Source organism: Lepisosteus oculatus, chromosome 3, assembly GCF_040954835.1.
Source record: "Lepisosteus oculatus isolate fLepOcu1 chromosome 3, fLepOcu1.hap2, whole genome shotgun sequence".
Classification (NCBI taxonomy): Eukaryota; Metazoa; Chordata; class Actinopteri; order Semionotiformes; family Lepisosteidae; genus Lepisosteus; species Lepisosteus oculatus.
Window position 1 is genome coordinate 21,101,984 of NC_090698.1, and position 22,602 is coordinate 21,124,585.

The following is a 22,602-nucleotide window of genomic DNA, read 5'->3' on the forward strand; positions in this document are numbered from 1 at the left end:
AGCTCAGCCTTCCATTTTTTGCAATGTAGGAAGATGTTTTTCAAACCGTGGAGTTTTTTGCTCTCAGTTGAGAAAGGGATTGAACAAGGCAAATCTTGCTGAACTACTAAGAGTTATGCGTGGGCATTTATACAGAGTCCCTTTTCTATGCACATACTTCCACTTTAAAAGAGTGGCCTGCACTTTTTTTACAAGTGAGTCTTCTGCCATGCATTAAACATATAATGATACATGTTAAAATCAGCAGGTATTGTAGTACAAAGCTCACCTCACTTTTACTGATGTATGTGGTAAAGAGTTGTGGGAACATGGATCAGGTTACCCAGCCATGATGTTGAAACTGATAAACTGGCTTCTTTCAAGAAATAGCTAGTTGAGATCCTTGAATCTGTTAGCTTCTAAATACCAAATGGACTTGATGGACAGAATAGCCTCCTCTTATTTGTACTTGTCCTTATATTAAGGGTCATCATGCTGCGGATGCTTTAGACCCAGTTGCTCTTATTTTATACATCTTTGTTTGCCAGCTGTTTTCTGTATGACATGAACTTGTGGTCATACGTTTTTTCTTGACTATGTCTTTAAATGTGTTGTGTAGGTTTAACTTTCAACGCAGAACTGTAGTTTTTGTGTTCATAGTAAACAGAAAGCCGCAAACAGTGAAACATTTATTTAGTGAAATTGTCTCTAAGGAAATGCGATAAAATCGGCTCCTGATTAGAACCATTTGGAGTCATGGTCATTGGGCATCAGGCAGTTAACTCTGACGGAACCCCCTCGCCCCCCCCAATTCACCTCCAGCCCTTTGGCTCATGTCCTGTATTGTCGCTGTTGCCGAGTAGCGCAGCAGAATTAGTCTATGTGGATTTCCTGGTCAAAACTCTCAACGTCTCTTCTGTCACGTCTGCAGTCAGTTCAGGTTTCTGTCAACTTCTGTGTGAAAGGGCACCCTTTCAGTTTTAAAATGCATGTTTCTATTCACTTTTCATTTTTTTTTTCATGTCATGGTTGGCTTTCTATTAGTCTCTCTCTTACCGGTTTGGCTCCATGTGGACGCTGTCATCGGTCAGACGGTTAGTCGGTAAAGACGGTGCACATATTAAAAAGTGCCATTGCACAATGTTCAGAAGCCCATTGGTAAAACCTGAAGTCCTTCTCTGAATGGTTTACCACAGTGGATTAGAGTTAAAGTAAAAAAAGCATTAACGGGTGAACAAGTTGGGCTAAACTAGGAAAGGGGACTGCTTTCATTTTTTTAGGGAGTGAATGAAGGGTTTGTTGATGTGTTTAAGAGCCTAGAGGTTTATTTGTCAGATATACATGCAATGAAGGAATTTTCTATAAAAAAGGTATCACACATTTCGTTAGTGAAACAGTGAAGTAGCTCTTAATATTTTTCTAAAGACTGGGAAAATGGACGAATCGGTTAGATCTTCTTAGCATTCTGCATTTTTATGTTCATCTAGCTTCCTGGGCTATGTGTATTTTCAACTCGGAGTCTATCTTTTTAGACCAGCATTTTTAATTTGGATTGGGACTTAATTAGCTCACGGCTGGAGATTAAACCAAATAAAATTCATTTATTTCATTCCTGATAACATATGTTCAGAGTTCACTCTTCATTGTTTTGTTTTTTAAATATTTTATTTTTATTTTACTTGTAAATTATTTATTACAAATTTACAAGTAGCTGGCATATAAACATTTAGATTATTTCAATTTTTCAGGTCTCCATAAAAAATCCATCTGGAAATCAGATGGCCATCTGGTTACAATGTTACAACAACTGATATCCGTGAACAAAGCAACAGGAGCTATTATAGATATACTTATACTGTATAGCAGTAGATATATAGCTTATGTTCTCTCTTTTTGGCCTTTTAAATGTACAGAATAACAGGAAGACAAGTTATTAATTAAATGCATATTGTTTCTTTTGAGCTTAATCTTTTTTATATTTGAATTTACAATGCTTGAGGTTAAATTTATTTTTCATCATAATTCAACAATTGTTTTAAGCATTTAAGTATACCAAGTGTTGCATTCTTAACCTCAGAAATATTCAGCATCTATTGAATATTGTGTTCTGAAGCTCCTCAGAAATCTACAAAAATATGCAATTAAGTAGTACAGACGCAACTGCCTTTTCTTCTTTTGAAAACTTGAAAGACGTTTGAAAATCTGTTCTTCTTTTTTCAGCAAAAGCCCTTGACTTAAAATGTAGAAAAGAAATGCATTTGCACTTAAGCACACCAACTCTCAGCGCCTACAGAAACCTTGTAATCTTTAACAACAAATGGATGGAATGCTTTTGCATTTAAGGTCACTTCTATCAAGTGGTAAGCTGCTGTCCTAAGGTAGTGTTTCAACGTTTCTGCCTGTCTTACTGCTTTTCTGTGTGAATTTTAAGGTGAAGGATCTTTCTAGTAATGCACTCTCTCCCTCAGAAACCCTGCTTCCTGTCTAAGGTGCCCAGTTTTACTACCTGATTTGTCCTGAGAGATAATCCTATTAAATGGTTTTGCTCTATTTCTTGGGATTTATTTGGGGTTTTCTGAATTATTGGACAGTGTTCAAACTTAAATACTGGGAAAACTTTCATATGGCTGATCTTGCTAAAAAAAAAGCAAGATCCATTAATCTATTTTCTTTTAGATTAATGGAAGACAACCCAATATTTGCTTTACAGGGTGTGTTTAGTTGTGACCTCCCCCCCCCCCATTGATGACTACACTGTTGTACAATGAGTGTTATATCTGAATTTTATAAAATTCTTAACCAAGTTAACATTACTTTTAAACTTTTTTTCTGTTTTTACAATTCAGTTATTTTCATGATCTTAGCTGTAGTGCTACTAAACTGATCTTTTTTCCATCTTCTACCTTATATTTTAAAGAGTGGAGAACCAGTATTGTTCCTAGGCTGAGAATGCCGTACCTAGGGCTGCAAAAGACACATGCAAAAGAGAAACCAGGCAAAGGGCACTGTGGTTCTTAAGGAGATCTGTACTGCAGTCGATTTTAGTTGATTTGGGATTTGGGATTAGAGGGAAGCAGGCTGCCACGGAGCAGTAGGTTTTATATGGCTTCCTGTGCAGACTTTTCTGATCTGGAGATAATGAAGCCAGTAAGTGTTTGAACCACGAGCTCCACCAGAGCTGTTTGAGAAAATAACCTTCTTTCCCCTTCCTCTCTGATAGTATGTCTGTAGTGCATCTGTAACCATGGCAACCAGGGTTAGCGGTTTATAGCAAGACAGGATCTGTCTGTCAAGCCTTTTAGATAAATTTAACAGAGGGTGTAGTACCTTAAGAACACCTTTTGAATTTTGACTTCAAAGCCTTTTAATGTCTATTTGGGGAACCATGCATTTTTTTTTTTATTAAAGAATGCCAATGCTGTTTTCAACAGTATTAAATTGCTAACAGTTACCATTCTTTCAACGAAGGACAAAGGGAAAGTAATAGCGTTCATGATATTTCTGGTCTAAAAATCAGAACAAGCAAAGCTAATATACTATTTGTTTTTGCAAATGTCCCTTTCAATGTAAAATTAATAATTCCAAATAGCTTATTTCCTATGTCTTTATTTTTGTTGAGAATAGGTGTGTCCAGTCACAGTGGGTGTTTCATGATATAAGAAGTGTCGAGTGAATACTCCCCTTATGTATGTACCATTTAGTGATACATCCATCAATAATACTTTTTTAATACAGTCTTATGATTAGAGGTCAGATTTTGTCACCATTAGACATGGTGAAAAGGTTTAAAATACCTCTGCATGAGAAGTGATCCATTCAGTGATTCCTTCAGATCTTCAGAGCTATCTCATAGATATCTGCTTGATATTGGGAGCCTGCTGGGGAACTGTTTAAACACTTGAGCTAATACGCCACTGTTAAATTTCCTATTTGCTGACATGTTGTGTTAACATGGCAAACGGACAGCAAAGAAGGACATGTTGAAAATCACACATAATGTGAAATGTAAGTTTCTAAAAAACTAAACTGACATTTTGACGTTTCACAAGCACAAGCTCCATTCAAGATGAATGGTTGAGTCAGAAAACCGAAAAAAGGCTGTTCCACACAAGATACTGGCTGAAATGTAGGTGGTTAGGAACTTGAACCCTTTCCATTTTCTTCTTTTGAGGGATTTCACACACCCCAAACATGAAATTATTTTCTTTTCACTGTACGTATTTTCATGAATCACTTGAGGTAATGTGGCAGGTGGGAATGAGATTTGCTGAATCTGTAACTTTGTATGCTTTCTGTTGACATCAACCATTTGGCTTTGCTTTTTACTTTAATTATTCTGTGTGTAATGAGCCTGAATTGATGTAATTTCGGTACTTGCTCCTTTCCCTTCCTTAGGTATATCCGCCATTGTCCAATGAAGCTGAAATAGCCCACACCAAAAAACTGTTCCGAAGGAAGAGGGTTGACAGAAGGTAAGCAGAAGTATTTCATACTACAGTTTTCTTCCTTTTCCTTCTCAGTTTTCCCTTGTAACCTTGGTTTGAGATGCGCATAGATCTCATCTAGCACCAGTAAAGATGGTGAATGAAATTTGCCGCTATTAAATTTGTACAACAATTTTAAAAGTGAGTGCAGTCTCTTGACACCCTCAGAACACAATGTTTTTTTTGTTCTAATCTTTTGTCAAATGTGCTACAGACTTGGAATGCTGGCTTCAGAGTGCTGAATATGAAAAAAATATATACAGAGAAAGACTATGCATTTTACTAAAGGACTTACTCCCTGTAGCCTTTTTACAACTTAAGTTGTCAGCAATTTGATGTGCAGTCAAATTCAAATCTTAATAATTATCTTTTTCTCTTCGGTGTATGTTTTTTTTTTATTTCTGGTCTTATATTTTCCTTTATATGTACAAGATTCAATGTTCTTAAGACAGAAAACATCTTGATAAATTATTCTAGTGGAAAATGTTTCATGATCGCTAGGTAGCATCTGAAAAGAAAATGTTTTTGTTTCTACCATAATGTAAGTTTTCTTGAATTTTGCTCAAATTTAAAGTCAGTTATAAGATGTGTGGTCTACACTAGATTTAGAAAAGTTAGCAGATATCATGGACAGCAACTGAAATAAGTTCATTTACATGTGCCAAATGTGAGCATAGAGTGTCGATGCAGTTTTTAAATACTCTGTTTGCAGAATTGAAATCCCCAATAAACCCTCAATGTGTTTTTGTGAAAGGATCACCTACATCCAGGTTGCTGGGATCTAAATGGAAGTGCCATTTATCCTTATGTGTGCTTAGGTTGGCTTGCAACTCACGTAGATCAGATGTAACACATAGGCTCAAGTTGAGGCGGGACGAGGGTTTGATAAGGCTCATTGAGGTTGTAGCTTGTTTTTCAGTCTCCTTTATCTCCTTTTAAAGATTTCCTTTTGAGAGTTGATGACATTATTGCAGTGTTATTTTCCTGATGTGAGCGATAACTTATACAAACTATGCTAAAGTTGCCCTAACTATGGAAATAATTAAATAGTAATTAAAAAAATAAAACGCTCTTAAACATGTGTGAAATCAAGGCTCCCCTGAGTCCTGGACCTAAGACTTGCAAAGCTTGCAGCAGGCAGCACAAAGAGAGCCATGTAATTGCTTCAGCCACAGACCTAGAAGTGACAGAAGGCCCATTCGCGAGGTGGGGTCTGTGTTAAAGCCCATGATTACTCAGGCAGCTCCTGCTAGTTTCCTTCCCAAACATTCACACTTCAAAAGCATGTGCTCAGTCCCGTGGACAAAACATTTGGGATTTTTATCCTCTCTTTCTCGCTGTCATTTTTTTTCTTTGGAGGAAGGTGGGGGTGGAAGTGGCTTGATTGGATGGAACTTCAAAGCAGAATGGATGTGTAGCAGTTCGCCACACAAAAGCTGTATTCATCCAGCCTTCAAGGGCTTCAGAGGAATTCACACTGTCCTCTACACCCTGTTTTTCTTTTTCTGCTGCTCATCTATTAGTGAAGTAGGACCAATTCAGTTGCAGTTTTTACACTGGTGCCCTTCGGTGGCTTTGAAAGGTTCTCTTAAAATTAATTTTAAACAAATATTTATATGTCCCTGTTCTGTATGCATAGTTTCAAGTGCATTAAAATACAACAAGACAGGGTTGGGTATGTGTTGGTACTGTGGCACAACCAGAAATGGGATTCTCCTGAGTTACGATTGAGCTTTATAATCCAGATGTAGCAGGTTTGAGTCTGGATCATATCTCTAGCCGACAGTGACCAGGAGTTTGCCAAACAGTCTGAGGGCTGCTGAGGGTCGGAAGGGCTCTTTTTGGCTAATGGCAACAAATTGAAACCTGAGACTTCCAGACCGCTTGCAGGCTTGTCAGGGAGGGTCATGCCTCTCCTGCAATCAGCTATGAACCTCTGGTATAGGACTGTGTATGCCTGAGTGGCTCCAAGGTGGGCAAATTGGAGTCTGCCTACACTTCTTTATTCTCCATGTGTGTGTTTACAGGGTTCGTTTCCATGAGCTGACATGTCAAAAACAGTTGGCAATACTAAATCGCTGGGTATAACAAAATAATTGGCAATTCTCAATTTTAAAAAAATGCCGTAAAATGTCATTCTGTTTGTGGCCTTGTCATCTTTGTAAAAACTGGCTTGTAGTACTTTAGTTTTCCTGAGATCATTATGGAGCAGTTCTTTAAGTTGGCATTTCATAAAATATTAAACCTGTATGTAGTCCAATCTAAATGTTAACAGATTTATTTAGATGTCTGGAGCAGTTTAAGGGAAGAGAAGTACAGTAAATGTGTTGACTAAGAGGCAGTAAAGAAGAAGACAAAGAATGTTATAAAACGAAATTAGTTAACCTCTGTTTTTAACACTAAACTGCTACTACTTTGGCTTACAGAGTTAACTTTATAGCAAAAGTAATGTCACATCTGTTTATAGTGAACTACTTAACAAAGGAAAAGCATCAACTGAGCAGATTTGTCACATTTTAGAAAATACCAAAACAGGACTAGAAACTCTATAGAAGAGTAAACCCTTAATGCAAGAGCAGAAACAAGCTTGAAAATGCTACCTATGAAATGGATTTTGGTATTTGCAGACATTCTTTTGCTTTTTTTTATACTTTGTATGAAAGAAAAAAGCAAATAAGGATAAAGAGTGTAGAATATAAATCAAGTAAAGTTAAAATTGTACAGACGATTACTAAGATCTTATCTTGAATGTTATGTTCAATTTAAGTTCCCATGTCATAAAGAAGATCTTGAATGGCATTTACTGTACATGTATTAATTTGGTAGATGTTTTTATGTGATCCACATGCAAACGGGGAAAATAATGGTAGCATTTCAGTTCTGGAGGTAGAATAAACAGTTAAATTTGAGTCACATAGACAGATCTACTTAATCACTTTAATATTGAACAACGTAGGTTTGATTAAACTTTTCAGAACCCTCAAAGGTATTGCCAGTCTATACTCTGTGCACCTTTTCAGGAACAATAGTGAAACAAGGACTGTGGACTAAGGAGATGTGATTATGAGTGCAGTCTAAGAGGTAGTAGATTTATTATTGGAACAGGAGGGAGTAGATCAATCATGTTCTACTGAATCTTGTTGAAGCCACTACCCTAGCTTCCTTCAGGAAATGGCTGGTTGAGTTCCTTGAATCAATTAGCTACTAGCAGCTAAATAATTTAGATGGGATGAATGGCCCCCACTCACCTATAACGTTTCTTGAGTCACAGACAAGAGGACATGATTGTTCTGCAGGAAGACTTAGAATCACAACAGAGCACAATTAATCGGTTAAAGAGAAGCTACCAGCCCAAAAGTCCCGACATGACAGAGGTGAGCCTAGTCAGCTAGAAGTGTCTCAAGTGCACTCACAGTCAGACAAATAAACCGGTATACCATGCATCATTATGTCAGTGCATATACTGAAAAAGAAAACTAGTGTCTGACCAGAATAACAGAATAACATAGACCCACCCAGGCTGAATATGTATGCAGTCAGATCTCTAGAGTGACAGCAGAACATTAACCTTCTTTAATTCCATCCTAAAATAATAAACTACGTAAACCCTGAAATTCTTTAAGATCACATTCAGTAGAAGTGGTTGTGAAGTTTTCAACGTGGCAGCAGATTTTAGTTTGACTTTGTATCCTGATTCTCGAAGACATTTGTAACTTTAAATTCAAATCCCTGGACACAGCCAGGCTCACTGCTCTATAGCATACTGTATTTGGGTTTCGGTCATCCTTTCAGAAAATAGTCTTCTTTATCTGCTGTTAATAAATCATGCCATAATTTTTCCCTTGGGTTGTAGTCTGAATTATATGGAAACCACACCAATGCAATGGGATTGGTCAGCATTTTAAAGACATCTACAGTACCCTAAGGTGTTCAAGCTCCTAACATCTGAGTTATGCCAGCTAGTATGCTTTTGCTTTTGGGCTTGTTTGTTAGAAGGGCTTGACAAAGGACAAATCTTTACCCTTTGCACAGAACATGCCGTGACGTCAAACGATTCGACTCTTCTCTTTTTATTGACCATGAAGGACAGTGCAGAATACACTACGGGGCATTGATTTTTCAAAGGGCCCCTAAAGGACTTCAGAGATAAGTGTGGGAACGGCGTGAAGTGGGGGGGGGGACTTCTGCAAAATGACATCCTGGAAATTTCTAATCTCAAGTAACTGTGAGTAGGTAGTTGTTTGAGTCAGGATATACAGTATGACACAGACATTGCAGTTTAAATGCTTATTAATTTTGAGCACTCCACAACCTTATCTCTTTCCTCTTTAATGACACCCAGTACAGCAGAATCATTTTAACACGTTGCTTTTACCAGTCTGGAGTTGTCCCACCATATCCACTCTGAAATCTGTCATGCCTCATAAATTAGAAGAGCAAACCGTTGTGAAAAGGGCAAACTGTGAAAACTCCTGACCAATGAAACATGGATTTAATGATAAAATAGGCTCTGGGTGTTCATTGCACTCATTGTCATATACTGTAACATTTTGGTCATTTTCGACAAAGTCAATAAAATTATAATTTTTCAAAAATGTAATGTATATAAAAAGTGTCCCATTTTGTTTTTAATTTATAAATCCAGTTTACCCCAGTTGTCCATTGATATAAAGCCTGTTCTGTTTTTTTTTTCTCTGACACTTTTTCCTTCTTATAATACACAGCTATGATGTAGTTTTGTCCATGGCACTAACCTGATTTTTTTTTGGAAAACTCTGCTCATTCTGCTGTTCTATTTTTTCGCATTGCTGTTTTTATTATGAGGACAAAAATACCGTCATGTTCCAAATAACTGTAATGCTGATGAGTAAAGCATTCTTACTGTGTGAACATGAAGTAATGTGAAATACTGCCAGACTCTTTATAGCAGAGCTTTAGAACACCATAGCTATAAATGCAAAAAGGAGCATTTGGCCCATCGTACTCTACTGGTTGCTGCTGTGGTAGAATCTCAGCCATCTGTTTCTTGAGGCATCCCAAAGTTGCCTTGGAAAACATTACTGGGCACTTTGTCCCAACAGATATGACTCATTGTGTAAATAAACTTGCACTAAGTAGACCTGATCTTCACCTTCATTTGGTAACATAACTCCCAGTTTCTTTTAGAAATGTTACAGTGGACTTCTACAACAAGACCCAGTTACATTTGATATGTTTTATTGGTTGTTTTGCTCCATATAGCTATGATAGTAACAATTTTTTTCTTTGTTTTATTGTTTCAATACCTCCATAGTTAATAGTTTGAATTATGTGCTGTAAATCTCAAGCTTCTGGTCTTAACATTTTAAACTTCTTTTCCTGTGATGTTTGTATTTTCTGAATGGCATTCATATGGTCATTATTACAGGAAGGTCTTTTCGTCTTGTTAAACAGTATAAGAATCTGTGGAGATTCAGTAGGGTATGCACAGGTGTCCTATGCTATATGGCAAGGGCACAGTTAATTACATACCTGATCTGTGTTTTTATCAAGCACTGAATTTAATGAATTGATTAAAATAAAATGTGCATTTCTAAAGTAGTTTTCACGTGAATTCCACCTGCTTGTAGTTGGAGGCTGGTTGTCACATCCTCTACGGGTTGCGATGTTATAAACTGCAAAGTGTGGTTTCTAAGGACTGCATGAAGCCTTTTCATGCTGTTCATGGTCAGTTTAGTTTTGCTTTAAAAAAAAAGCGCTGAATGGCTGCTTCTTTGTTTGGGGATTTTATTATGTGTACCAATAGACTCTCAACCCAATCAAGCTATTAGCTAATAGCTCCCCAGATTTAGCACGCAGGTCCTAACTGAGGGCCATGGATTTCTTTCACCCTCTGTTGAGTCATAGTTTTCTAGCTCCAGAGAAAAGCAGAATGTAAATTATGATGAAGCCGCCTCTAACACCTCTTCAAAAACCAGTCATGCTTGCTTTAGCGATCAGCAGCCAGGACAATAGCACCCCGTTCTCCTAACGACTTCATAAAGAGTGTGGCCGGGTATCAGAGTCAAAAGAAGACCGATGTGCCTGATGAATGCTCCTGCTGTGTCCCTGTCTTGTGCCTCTGGTGTAAATACAGTCCCCAGCTGCGGTGATGGAAGTCTGCACTAATCCTGCTTGGAGGGGAGGCTGGTTCCAGGCCTCCCTTTGGCCCATATCACCCTTCACTTGTGTAGCCTCTTTTATCAAGAGGAAAAAGCTCAAACCAGCCCTCCCATTCTTGGATGTAATTGTGCTCTCATTCTGTTTTTCAACTCCTTTTTTGCATTGTTTGGCATTTTCTTTTATTATATCTCTCCTGAAGGAATGGCCTTTGAATGTTAGAAATTTAGTTCTGTTTCGCAAAGATTTATGGGGGGAAAACTCAAGAAGGTCTGTGTTTCTCCAGGTCAATCTATTGACGTCTTGAGAAAATTGTCCATAGCAAGTGTTCTGCCTTTGGATTTTTGAGCGCTGACACAGTCTGGCAGCAGGTGTTAATCTTGGAATGCAGAGCTCAATGAATACATGTACGATGGCAAAGCAAAAGAGTGTATATTCAGAGACTGTGCTGGTCACTCCTGATGTGGTGTGAGGACCTCTCCTAATTGTAATTCAGTGATTAGGGTGAAAAGAATGACATAAACAGTTTAGCAAAGAGTTCTTTGAAGGTTCCCAGCTTGATGCTGTAGTTGTCAGTGGCTGATACAGTTGGAAGCAATGGTATTTTAAACCAGTTCTTAAGAGAATGTAGTAATTGGTGTTCTGATTTTGTTAAACAGTAAAAAGAACCAGCTAGACAGCTTGTTCTCAAAACATCCAAGTACAGTCACAAAATCATGTGATGTAATTGAAAAATTTGATATCAGAACAAGGCAAAGGTGACAAAAAAGGTTGAGGCAAGATTAAAAAGAATCTGGGACTGTTCAATTTATTAACTAGCTACACAAAGTTAATATGTATAAAAATGCAAAAATGTCTGTGAAATCAAAACATTTGGAAGTTAACAATTCAGTTTGTGAATTGGCAAGGAAAAACGGAAACCTCAACAACATGCTACATTTTGCCTAGAACAGTATTTTTTTTATGGTTGTCAGTGTTAATGACTTCTCTCTGTGTTCTAGTGCACAGTGCTCAGAGTAAAAACATTTTTCAGTACTTTTGCATGGGCTTTAGCAGACATATGTCAGTAGATGGCGCAACTGCAGAATCACTGAAACAATACCAATAAAGCAACCATACAGTATTTCCTCCCTCTGATCTGCTGTGTTTCCGGGAAACTTATGTCTAGTGCACATTGTTCCTGGTATGGATAGATAATGTACAAGTTTAAGAAATCTAGTGTGCCATTGTAAAACTATTCAGGAGACTGTCTGAGAGGGAAAGATTAAACACAAAGAAGAGATGCAATGCTGTTGCAATATCTGTGAAGCACACTGAAATGTTCTGGGAACACTGACCTCTAAGCCGTACCCAGTACGTTTTTTTTCAGTGCTGTAGCAATATAGTACAAATGCCCAGAACCCTGTGACCTTGTGGTAACAGTGTAGTTTGTCATTCTGGAGGACTTTTTTGTGTTCCTGTTACAGGTTTATGGGTTGCATAGTCAGGTCTGTCAGTAAAAGAAGTTGGTCTTCTTTTATCTTATTGTCTTGTTTTAACATGTAGTTATTACTTTAGCTGATGGTTTTTCTTTCTTTTTTTGCCTATATTAATATTTTTCACCGAAGCCACGACCAAAAGTGATTACAACCCATTGATGTCTGAACATGGCTTGTTAAGTTCACAGTGCATACTTGGTTCCTGTTTATTTTGGGAATATGTTGTTTTAGGGTAAAAAATGCTCATGTGGAGAAAAATACTGTGGGTTCTGTTACCTACTTGACTTTTAGAAGAGTCAGCAGTTCTTCTTTTAGTTAAGAAATGAAACATTAAACATTGAACATGTATTGTCAGGTTGTGTCAAGGTGAGGTAGCCATGCTGTCAGTACAGGTTATTGGATTACGCTGCTAGTAAATGGGTACAGAGCACTGACGGCAGATGAGATGAGTGGTAGGGTTTGTTTAGGCTGTGTTAAAGCGCATAAAAAAAACATTTACAGAATGTGAGTTTGTGCTCCAAACCTGCCGGTATTCGAAATACATGAATAGAAAAAGGAGAATTACATAGTAGTAATAAATCCACCCCCCCCCCCCCCCACCCACCCACAACCCCTCTAAAAAAACACCCCTTGCATAAAAAACACTATGTTAAACTGCTTTATTCCTTGGTTTGTTTAATATAGAACTGCAACTGAGAGCAAAGCATAACTGAAGTTTAGCCCCAGAGAGGAATGGCTGTTTTTGGAAGCACACATATGTTTTGAATTTAGCCGACATGTCAGCTGGTTTGAAATTAGGCTTGATTTACAGGAATGTGCTTCTTACTGCCTCGATTCAGGAAACATGTTTCTTTCTTTTTTTCCTTCAGTGTTTCAAAAATGATACTTTATATTCTAGAGGGCTTAATTCCTGCTTAACCTTTGTTTGACTTGGTTTTCTACATAGACTCTCGTGATTGCATATAATGTTCAGGATATTTTCCTTTAATCAATGCCTGATAATAGAAATAAGAAATAACCCACAGTATGGAGACCGTGCTGGAAAAGGGTGGGTTCAGGTTCCACAACTATAGTGCTGCCACCATTGTGTCGTGTGACTCAAGTGAAGTGGCAGACATCAAGGGCTGTATGATGAAACACACGTCATATTGCAAAATTACAACATGCACAGCTATGTTTTGCATTTATCCACACATATGACTTGACATTGACATTTGAAGTAACAGTCTCTCGCTACTGAGTGAATAGCTACAGTGTAACTTTGGATCAATCAGACTTAAGACCACAAGTCATTGTAAGTAGTGTAAGACTAGCTTGGATGAACTGGTCACTGTATCTTGTGATCACTGACTTCAAAACCAACCAAACCTGGATCTGAAACAACTGTAAAACAACAAAGTACCTGTTGTATTATTAATAAGGACTTTCTTAGCACTGTTGTTGCTGTCTCGGATCGATCAGACAGTAATCTGAAAGTGAATCGTCACTGCCATCAGGGCGTTACTGCTCAAATTCCCAATTTAGTTATTTAATGGTACCATTTATTTTATCCTGATGCAATCATAAAGTTTTTTTTTATCAGCTCATATTAGCATTTATAGATTGGAAGAAATTTACAGTCATGTGAAAAAGAAAGAATACCCTCTTTCAATTCAATGGTTTTACATATCGGGGCATAAATAACGGGGCAAATCTAGCCTCCCTCAGACAACACATAACAGATTTCACTGCCATTATTTATTCAGCAAATTAAGCCAAAATGGAGAAACCATGTGGGAAAAATTAAGTACACCCTTACTGCTTCCATAGGAATTAAGAAGGTAATTAGCAGCCAGGTGCTGCTTATCAAATGCACTCGATTAGTTGATCATGAGGAAGTAAAAGCAGAACTTTTGGCAGTTTGGTGGTCTGGATCATTCAGGTGTTTGTTAACACAATGCCAAGGATAAAATACTGTACATCTGCAAGGAACTCAGAAAAGCAATTGTTGCTGCTCATCAATATGAGATAATGGGTTATAAGGCCATTTCCAAACAATTTGTAATCCATCATTCTACAGTGAGAAGGATTAATTACAAATGGAGAACATTCAAGTTGCCTATCTTACCAGGAGTTGGCGTCCCAGCAAATTCACCCCAAGGTCAGACCATACTGTATAATTCTCAGAGAAATCGCAAAGAACCCAAGAGCTACATCTAGGGATCTACAGGCCTCGGTTAACATGTTAAAGTTCATGACAGTATGATCAGAAAAAGACAGAACAAGTATGGCTTTCATGGAAGGGTAGTCATTAGAAAGCCTCTTCTCTCCAAAAAGAACAAGGCAGCACGGCTTAGGTTTGCAAAGTTGCATCTGAACAAACCACAAGATTTCTGGAACAATGTCCTTTGGACAGACAAGACCAAAGTGGAGATGTTTGGTCATTATGCACAACGCCATGTTTGGCGAAAACCAAGCACAGCGTATCACCACAAACGCGGGGTGATGATTTGGGCTAGTTTTGCAGCCACAGGACATGGGCACCTTGCAGTCATCGAGTTGAGCATGGACACTTCTTTGTAACAAAGTATTCTAGACACAAATGTCCAACAGCTAAAGCTTGGCCAAAATTGGGTCATGCAATAGAACAATGATCCCAAGCACACCAGATAATCTACAAATGAATGGCTGAAAAAGAAAAAGAATCAAGGTGAAGTCAAAGTCCAGACCTCAACCCCATTGAATTGCTGTGGTGGGACCTTAAGATAGCTGTACATAAACGATTACCCTCAAAAATCAATGAACTGAAGCAATGTTGTAAAGAAGAGTGGGCCAGAACTCCTCCAAAATGATGTGAGAGACTGATAAACTCATACAGAAAACGATTACTTCAAGGTATTGCTGCTAAAGGTGGTTCTACAAGCTACTGAATCATGGAGTGTACTTATTTTTTCACACTTGGCTTCTGCCAGTTTGTTGGCTTATTTATTGTTAAATAAATAATGAAATAGTAATCTGTTATGTGTTGTTTTTCACCTGAGGTTAGATTTACCTAATTCTAGGACCTGGTAAGGACCAGATGATTTTTTGCTATGTCTTGATATATGAAACCATAGAATTGAAAGAGGGTGTACTTTCTTTTTCACATGACTGTATTTTTGGTGTGTCACTGTTCCAGTGTGCAAAACAGGGGATTATTGGTGCTGTAGTTCCCTTTGATTACACAGTGTGGAACTGCTAGTGTTTGAGAAAATTTTAAGGTTACCTTTGTTTAGTCTGTCCTCAATACATTAAATCAAATTATATACTATAAACACAAGCACATTTAATTATTTGAATAGCTTAAAACAAAACCCTCCAGGCCGTTCTCCTTCAGTACATTCTGGGTCCGTTGTACACAGCGTATTGAAGCAATGCAAATAAGATTTAGCCATAGAAAAAGCAACTTTTGATCCTGAGATTCTACTTGAACAGACAGACTCAAGTACCTTTCTTTAAAGAGAAGCCCTGGCTGAAGAGTGAAGTATGAGCTTTGGAGTAGAGACAAACTCTTTAAAAGAGCAGACATGGGGTCAATAATCAGTTTGTTCACAATGAAGAACCACATGTAAGGGCTGCCATTTACAGTATGTAATGTCAGATACTTTCACTGTGGCTCAGGTTAGACTTGAAGTTTGTAACTGCATCTCTGCAAAGACCAGGAAGAAATACATTACAGTCCCCAGTGTAGCCTTCTATTGTGTGGAAGCTCAGCTTTAACTTTTAAGTTTCATGCAGACAAACTGGCTTCCTTTAAACAGCAGTGGAGACAGATTTGTTGCCATTTGTCCACTTGGTGGTTTTGGGGCATCTGCACAGGAATATAATTTAGGTGGGGATATTACTCTGTAAGGCACATGACCGACATGCACTGTAGCTCATCTGAGCAACAGCACAGGTAGAGAAAAAATAGAATCACCACAAGTACTGCATATGTTGTGAAGAGGTTGATTTGTGTCAGTGATATACATACCGTCTCAGACTATTGCCCATCTAAAAATCATTTCACTGTAAATGTGCATAACCTGCCCTCGCAGAAATAAAAGGTGGACAACACAGGGCAAATAACTTAAAATTAATTTTTAACTGTTGGGCCAAAGTCTAGTAGAAGTTCGGGTATGACATTTTAGTCTATCTGTACCATACTGAGCTGTTCTTAAAATTGAAATACAGTTATGGTTCACAACTACATGGTTGGTATTTTGTGTTTTTCATGTTGAGGGGTGTGGTATTTTTCTGTATGACAAACAGGTTTTACATAATCTGGAGGCTAACTTTAAAAGAACTTGTGTAGGCATGTCTTTTAGTATTAAAATACTATGATTAGCTACAAAGGTACTAATTTCCATTAATGGTTGGTTGTCTTATTGAACTAAGTGAAGTCATACTTCCTGTGATACCACATTTCTGTGTCTCCCTGTTCGTAAATTTCATCTTGTATCTCACTACCAGTTGCAGAAGACTGGACGGCACACAGGATGTACTGTAGCATTTGGTGTGTAACACTTGCACTATTATTCAGGAGCCTCAACTCAAATAGTTTCCCTCAGAAATGAAGGATTGTTTTGTTCTTACACCTACCATACAGGACCATGAGGAGCCATAGTGGATTTTATACTGTAAATAAAACTGGTATAACCGTGAAAGTTTGTTTAAAGAAATTCATGACGGTATCCTCTTGTAATATGAAGCTTTTCTACTGTTCGAGATGGTTTATTGGTACAAAATTATTTTTATTTTTTTGCTATTTTACTTTTGTTGAATAGAGACAACTTTATAAATTCTTAATAAAATGTTGTAAATGACGCGTCATATCGCCTCCATAAAGTCATATGGCCAGTGAGCAGAGTTGGTTACAGAGCAGTGTTAATAATGCTTAGGTCATGGGTTTGATCACTGTACAGGTTGTACAAGAGCTTGGCTATGCCAGTCCTTTTTATACCACCTACTGTATAAGCATATGTTTATTGTTGTTTTAATCTAAAACATTTCACACTTAATAAAGGCGTTTGTTGCCTGTGTATTTTTTACTCCCTGAGAAACAGTGTTCATTCCCTTTTGGATTAATACAATCTTTATTAATCTCTGTTAAAATAAAATGTGAGAATTTAGGGAACCATGTTCACTTTTTCAAGGAAAAATGGGGGTAAGTTGTGGAAATAAGGGAGTTTCCATTGGAAGAAGCCGCACAGTGGAAATGCTGCTGTGATTGCTTTCATAAACTTTTGCAAAGCACTGGATGTTCATGAGGCGTTAGCTTCCTGTTCCTGATATCCATGACAGAAAACGTGGCTTCACTTCCTGATCTGAGTCTTGATGCTTTCTGTTGATCCCTGCGCACAAATCGGGCTTTGAAATCCTTTCTTTGATGGAAGTCCCAGTGGATCTTGAGGATCAGAGCTGTTTGTTTTTTTTACTTCAAAGGCTTAAGTTGTCAGGTCTATAGGAAATTAAAGGGGAGTCAGCCTGATCAATAAGGGATCTGCAAGTTATCATTTGGTTCCACTCTGAGCCACTAATGCATTCCTACACTACAGTTCATCCATTTTACGTTGTTCTGTTTTATTTTGTGTGCTGCCCCCCGCATCTCCTACCGTTGTTTGTACGTGTTCCCTGCTTCTGCCTTTTCGTTTGTTGTTCTCCCTCAAGCCTCCTCTCAGTACCTCATGCTCTCCTGCTTTTAGACATGTTCATCTCAACCAGGAGAAGTTAACGGTGGTGCTGACAGCCGGTGGAAAAACAAAAGGCGAGAGGTTAGTCTGACCCTTGTGGTGGGAAAAACTGGGCAACCCTGGTCGTAAGGCGGCTTTTTACCAGTATGGGTCTTCCACTTCTGCATTTTTGAAGGAGGTGGTTTTCTAATCTCTCCAAATTGAGAAAAAGGCTTTCATTCACATGGAGAGCTTAGCGCTCTAAGAAACATAAGTTTCAGGGGAACCTTAACTGTGAAAATCACTCAACAAACAGCATTTCTTCTCCTGTGAGTCAACTGGGAGCCCTCATGGGGCTGGGCATTTCGTGGGAGCTGTGACACTGACTTCTGCAGTGCACGATTGGGATTTTACCAATCAGTAGAGCTAATATGAGACCATAATCAATACCACCGCTATACCGCAAGTTGAGGTGCACACTTGGACCCATGACTAGGTGAGCAACACTTAGGTTGAGTGAAAGTAAAGTTCTGGTAGTGGCTGGAGTAGATAGGGTGTCAAAATTCAAGATGTGAGTAGGTGAATAATAACCAAAAAGGCTCCATCACTTAATGTCCCACATGCAGGTCATGATGCACACAGTGTCTAGTAATACATCTTCAGATGATTGCGCAAACCATTCTCTGCCATACTACTGCCATTCCAGTCAGTCTTTATTTGCACATTTAACTAAATGATTAAAAAATTGAGGGTAACAAAGTGTTGCAATAAGATGTGTTTTAAGATGCACGTGCTGGTCACTCCTCCTCCAAATCTGAACTCCACCTGTCAGAGTTCTTTAGAACGCTGCAAAAACTAGTCAGTGAGCATCAAGCCCGTCTGCTCCACCTAGTCAATTGAGAGTTTTACTGTTCTTTCCTTTGAGTCAGGATTGGAAGGCAGCCGCATTGTAGCACAGCCTTCCTACTTTTTATGACAGGGTAGAGTTCAGCAGAAACTGGGAAAGGAGATCACCAAGTCCTGCCCCTGTAAAAGCTGTGTTCCATGTCCCAAAGAGCTCATCAGAAGACACGTCTATTTCAAACATCTGCTAATCTGAAGTAATTAGAATTTGTGTCCTAATAAAATATTTGAACTTTTGTACAAAAAGAGTATTGTCTGGAATATTATGTTATTGACTGCGTGTGAAAGGTTTCTTCACCCATTTGTAAGGATAAATAGATTAAATTAGATTACCGTTTTTCAGTTCCCAATGGAGGGACTGTACACTCGTCCACAGAAATCTTTTTTTTATTTTAAAATTATTTTAAAGGATAGCTCTTGGCATTCAGAAATGTACTAGAAGATATACAAAATCTCCATTGTCCATAAACCTTGCCTTGCCTGGCTTCTGTTGTAATAGAATTTGATGGCTGCATGGTCACTACTAACTGAACTAATGAGAGAAGTTAAAAATAATTCTTTGTGCTAGAGAAATAATTTTCAATAATTTTGATCATGAGAGCCGTAATATATGCTTTTTGTTTTATATTTTTAAAGAACGTTTGGGAGGGTTTGACCAGAACCCAGACTTCCTTCACCTCGGCTACTCTTAACACTTAAACCTTTATAACATAATTTCCCAGAAAGCTATCAATATCATAGAAACCCCCCCTCTCTTTCACCTGCATTTGTCTTTCTGCATCCCTTCTCCGCCCCATCTCCACCTTGGCAACTTGTGCTTGATTCTTCACTCTGCATGGGGTCCTAACATCTTCATCCTACAGCCAGGTGGTTGAGCTCCAGTTAAGCAGGTTAAGTCAAAGCTGCTTATGCCTGATGTTATTCCTTCTGAAATGCTTTTTATCTTGTTCTTAGATCTAATGTGGTACCCTGGTAAAGCTGAAAGAAAGCATATCTCATACTAATAACAAAGGGCAAATCTTCATGGGGCATGTCAGTTGAAGATCCAGCATCAATCATTTCTCAGATGGAAATACAGTTTTTCATTTGCTTCCTACCATGATATAAACTTCAACCTCTCTTTGTTTAAATATTTCTTTTCCTCTTCATTTTGCATGGTCTGTGCTAGATACTGGCTACCAAGCAAGGGGTTTGCTCGAATAGGAAAACAAAAAGCAAATCAGTGAATGTATGCTTAAAGTAAGTCTCTCAGATTTGATACATAATCAGTGGCCATTGGATGTTCTTCTACAGTTTAACATGATGCTAGGGGCAAACATTCACTTTGCTTGTGCTGTAAGAATTGGCTTTGATTATGCCTGGCAAGTAACAAACTTCACAAATGCAAAAAGACAGTTTCTTTCTTTGTGTGATGAGTTCCTAACATACAACAGAATGAACTGTGCACAACTTTACAACTGATTTTTTATGGGGTTAACAACCTTCTACAAAATGATTGATTTTGAGATGTAATATCAGTTTGTGGTGTGAGACAATTATTGAACACATCACCTAAAAAACAAATATGTTAGCCGTTAGCCTCAGTGACATAATAATTGCATTTATAAAGTGCTTTTCATCCCTAAGGATAGGACACATTTCATCCAGTACTGAACTACAACACCCACCTGGAAGATGTTTGGCAGCCATTGTGTGTCAGCTGGCCCACTACACATTAGATCAGGTAGAGATGTGAGGTTTGGAATTGCTTTGTCACTTGAATTCAAGGGTAACTTATACTGTAGGACATGAAGTCCAATGTGGAGTTTAGCCAGGACACAGAGATTAACATTCCTACTCTTACTAAGATCTTGATTGACCAAGATTAAAGAGGAGCTCTTCTATGTCCTTTATGGAGAGGAAATTAAAGGTAAGTGGTATATTGTATACATGTAGTTCAGGTGGGTAGCTGTGCCAACATGTGTAGGCTGAAAAGGAACAAGTTATAGGTTTATTCCATGCTGAAAAGAGAAGAAAGAACACACCTGAAGAAGGCTCCATGGCCGAAACATTGTGTTGTCTTTCTTCTCTTTTCAGCATGGAATTAAACCTACTTGTTATATTGTATACATGACACAGTGCAACCTCTGCAGACAGTGGCATAAACATAAATATGGTAATGTATGTGCAGTAACGGATTTATGTGCTTTATGATTGGTAAAAGCATGGTTGCACTGTAAGGTAATTTTTTTCATGCAGAACACAGTGTTCTCTTTCTGAAAACAGTCCTGAGATTTTAGTGCCCATAGTCTGATTGTTACATATTTGCTCTTTTACTTATTTAACTGTTGTGAGAAGACAAGACTGACAAAACCAAGCTACATGAATTGTAGTGAATACCGTATTTTATGGCTTTCTCAACAATAAAATCCTGGCCAGTTTCAAATCAATCCAATTTCATTATAGGACTGTGTAATGTAGGAAAAATGCAGTCATTTTCAGTTCTGTTGTTGATGTGCTCTGTTCTTCATGTGGAGCAGATGTTCATCTGTTTCTCAGCTTATTCCTGATCTCGGTTTTCTGCTTGGCACTCCTCAAATACTTATTTCCACATTGTTCCTGAGGGAGTGATCAACAACGAACCAAACTCTTCCAAAGATCTCTCAGCAAGCCACAGGAGACCATCTGTGGTTATGTCGTTGTGTGTTTGGCCAGTGTGCTGTCAATAGACATGGTGTTGGACAGCTGAATTTTCATAGTTGAGTTCCTGTGATGTCTCTTTAAAATGCAGCTGGCACATTGACAGCAAAAGGTTATGTTGACTGCCTCCTGCAGGAATCACTGATCCAAACAGGATGGTGTTTCTCCGAGCATAGGCATGGCAAGACCTAGCTGCTCATGCCCGCTTAAAGGAGGAAAAACACACAAGGTCTCATAGTTCATCAGTTGTCCAGGTCACTCAGCAGTTATGTTCATGCTCCAGGGACAGCAGTGTTATGATCCCTACAGTTGCACGCTGGACTCCAGCTTACTCCACGCTGCAGGGTTTTTATGGCCTGCAGCCTGAGCAGAGACAGTGAGCCTCTTGTTGCTTTTCTTTGGCCAGGCAGGCAGAGCATTCCCAGCATGTGTGCCCCAGGCTGTGATTCTTACTCTCTGGGGTGGCACTTTATTTTTAAGTGCTCATTAACAAGTGTGCAGCAGGGCATAATTCAGAAAAGGGCCATAGCACCAGTTCTTATTTTAAGTAAGGTCTGTATTTACACTGTCAACACATTCCAGCTTTTCTACAAGAGGATTGGTTCATAGCATTAGGTTAACACACAAATATTTTATCATTGAACCTGGTGTGCTGGGTGTTTTGTAATTCACTGTGGTGGGAATCCTGTGTTAAGTAGAGTTAGTTACTTACGATTTTTTAAGGTAGTATAATTGTTATAGACTTAATTATAATGGTTAACTTTGCAAACTTTTAATAAAAATGTCATCACTGGAGTGGCTAACAGGTGACTAGCTGGTAAAGGTGTTTGTTTCAAGCCTTGGTTGAGCTCTAACATCCAGCAGTTGAGAGCCTGGGTCATATCACTGTGCAGTGGTGGACTCACAGTGATGTCAGTGGAACGTGCAGTCACTGCTGAACCTCCTGGACATTGCTGCAGGATTTCTGGTGTACCAAAAAATAAATGGCTCAATGAGGATCCTGTTTGCACTTCTTCATTCCTCTCATATGTTCCTCTGTAATGGAGTTTTAACACACTTGGCTGTTTTAAAATGATTTAATAAAAATAACTGATAAAATATACAATCACTGTGATATACTGTTTTTATTCTCACAAAAATTGGCTTTATTGGCCTGCAACCATTAATATGTAGTGAATGTCATGAATAACCTATTTATACAGCCCCAAAAATGAATCACTAACAGTTTTTCTGATGAGAAACCTGTAAATCAAAGCCTTTCAGGGCTTTTCC

General features: G+C 38.3%; 1 protein-coding gene across 2 annotated transcripts in view; it reads left to right on the forward strand.

Moving 5' to 3' along the window:
• Positions 1 to 22,602, forward strand: part of ctif (CBP80/20-dependent translation initiation factor) — a 139,844-nt gene that overhangs the window by 61,544 nt on the left and 55,698 nt on the right. Inside the window, exons 8-9 of one of the 2 annotated variants that reach the window (XM_015340089.2) lie at positions 4,375 to 4,451; positions 17,782 to 17,850. In XM_015340089.2, the coding sequence (XP_015195575.1) occupies positions 4,375 to 4,451; positions 17,782 to 17,850 (146 nt within the window). The remainder of the gene's footprint in view (positions 1 to 4,374; positions 4,452 to 17,781; positions 17,851 to 22,602) is intronic. The other variant, XM_015340094.2, reaches the window with a different exon arrangement.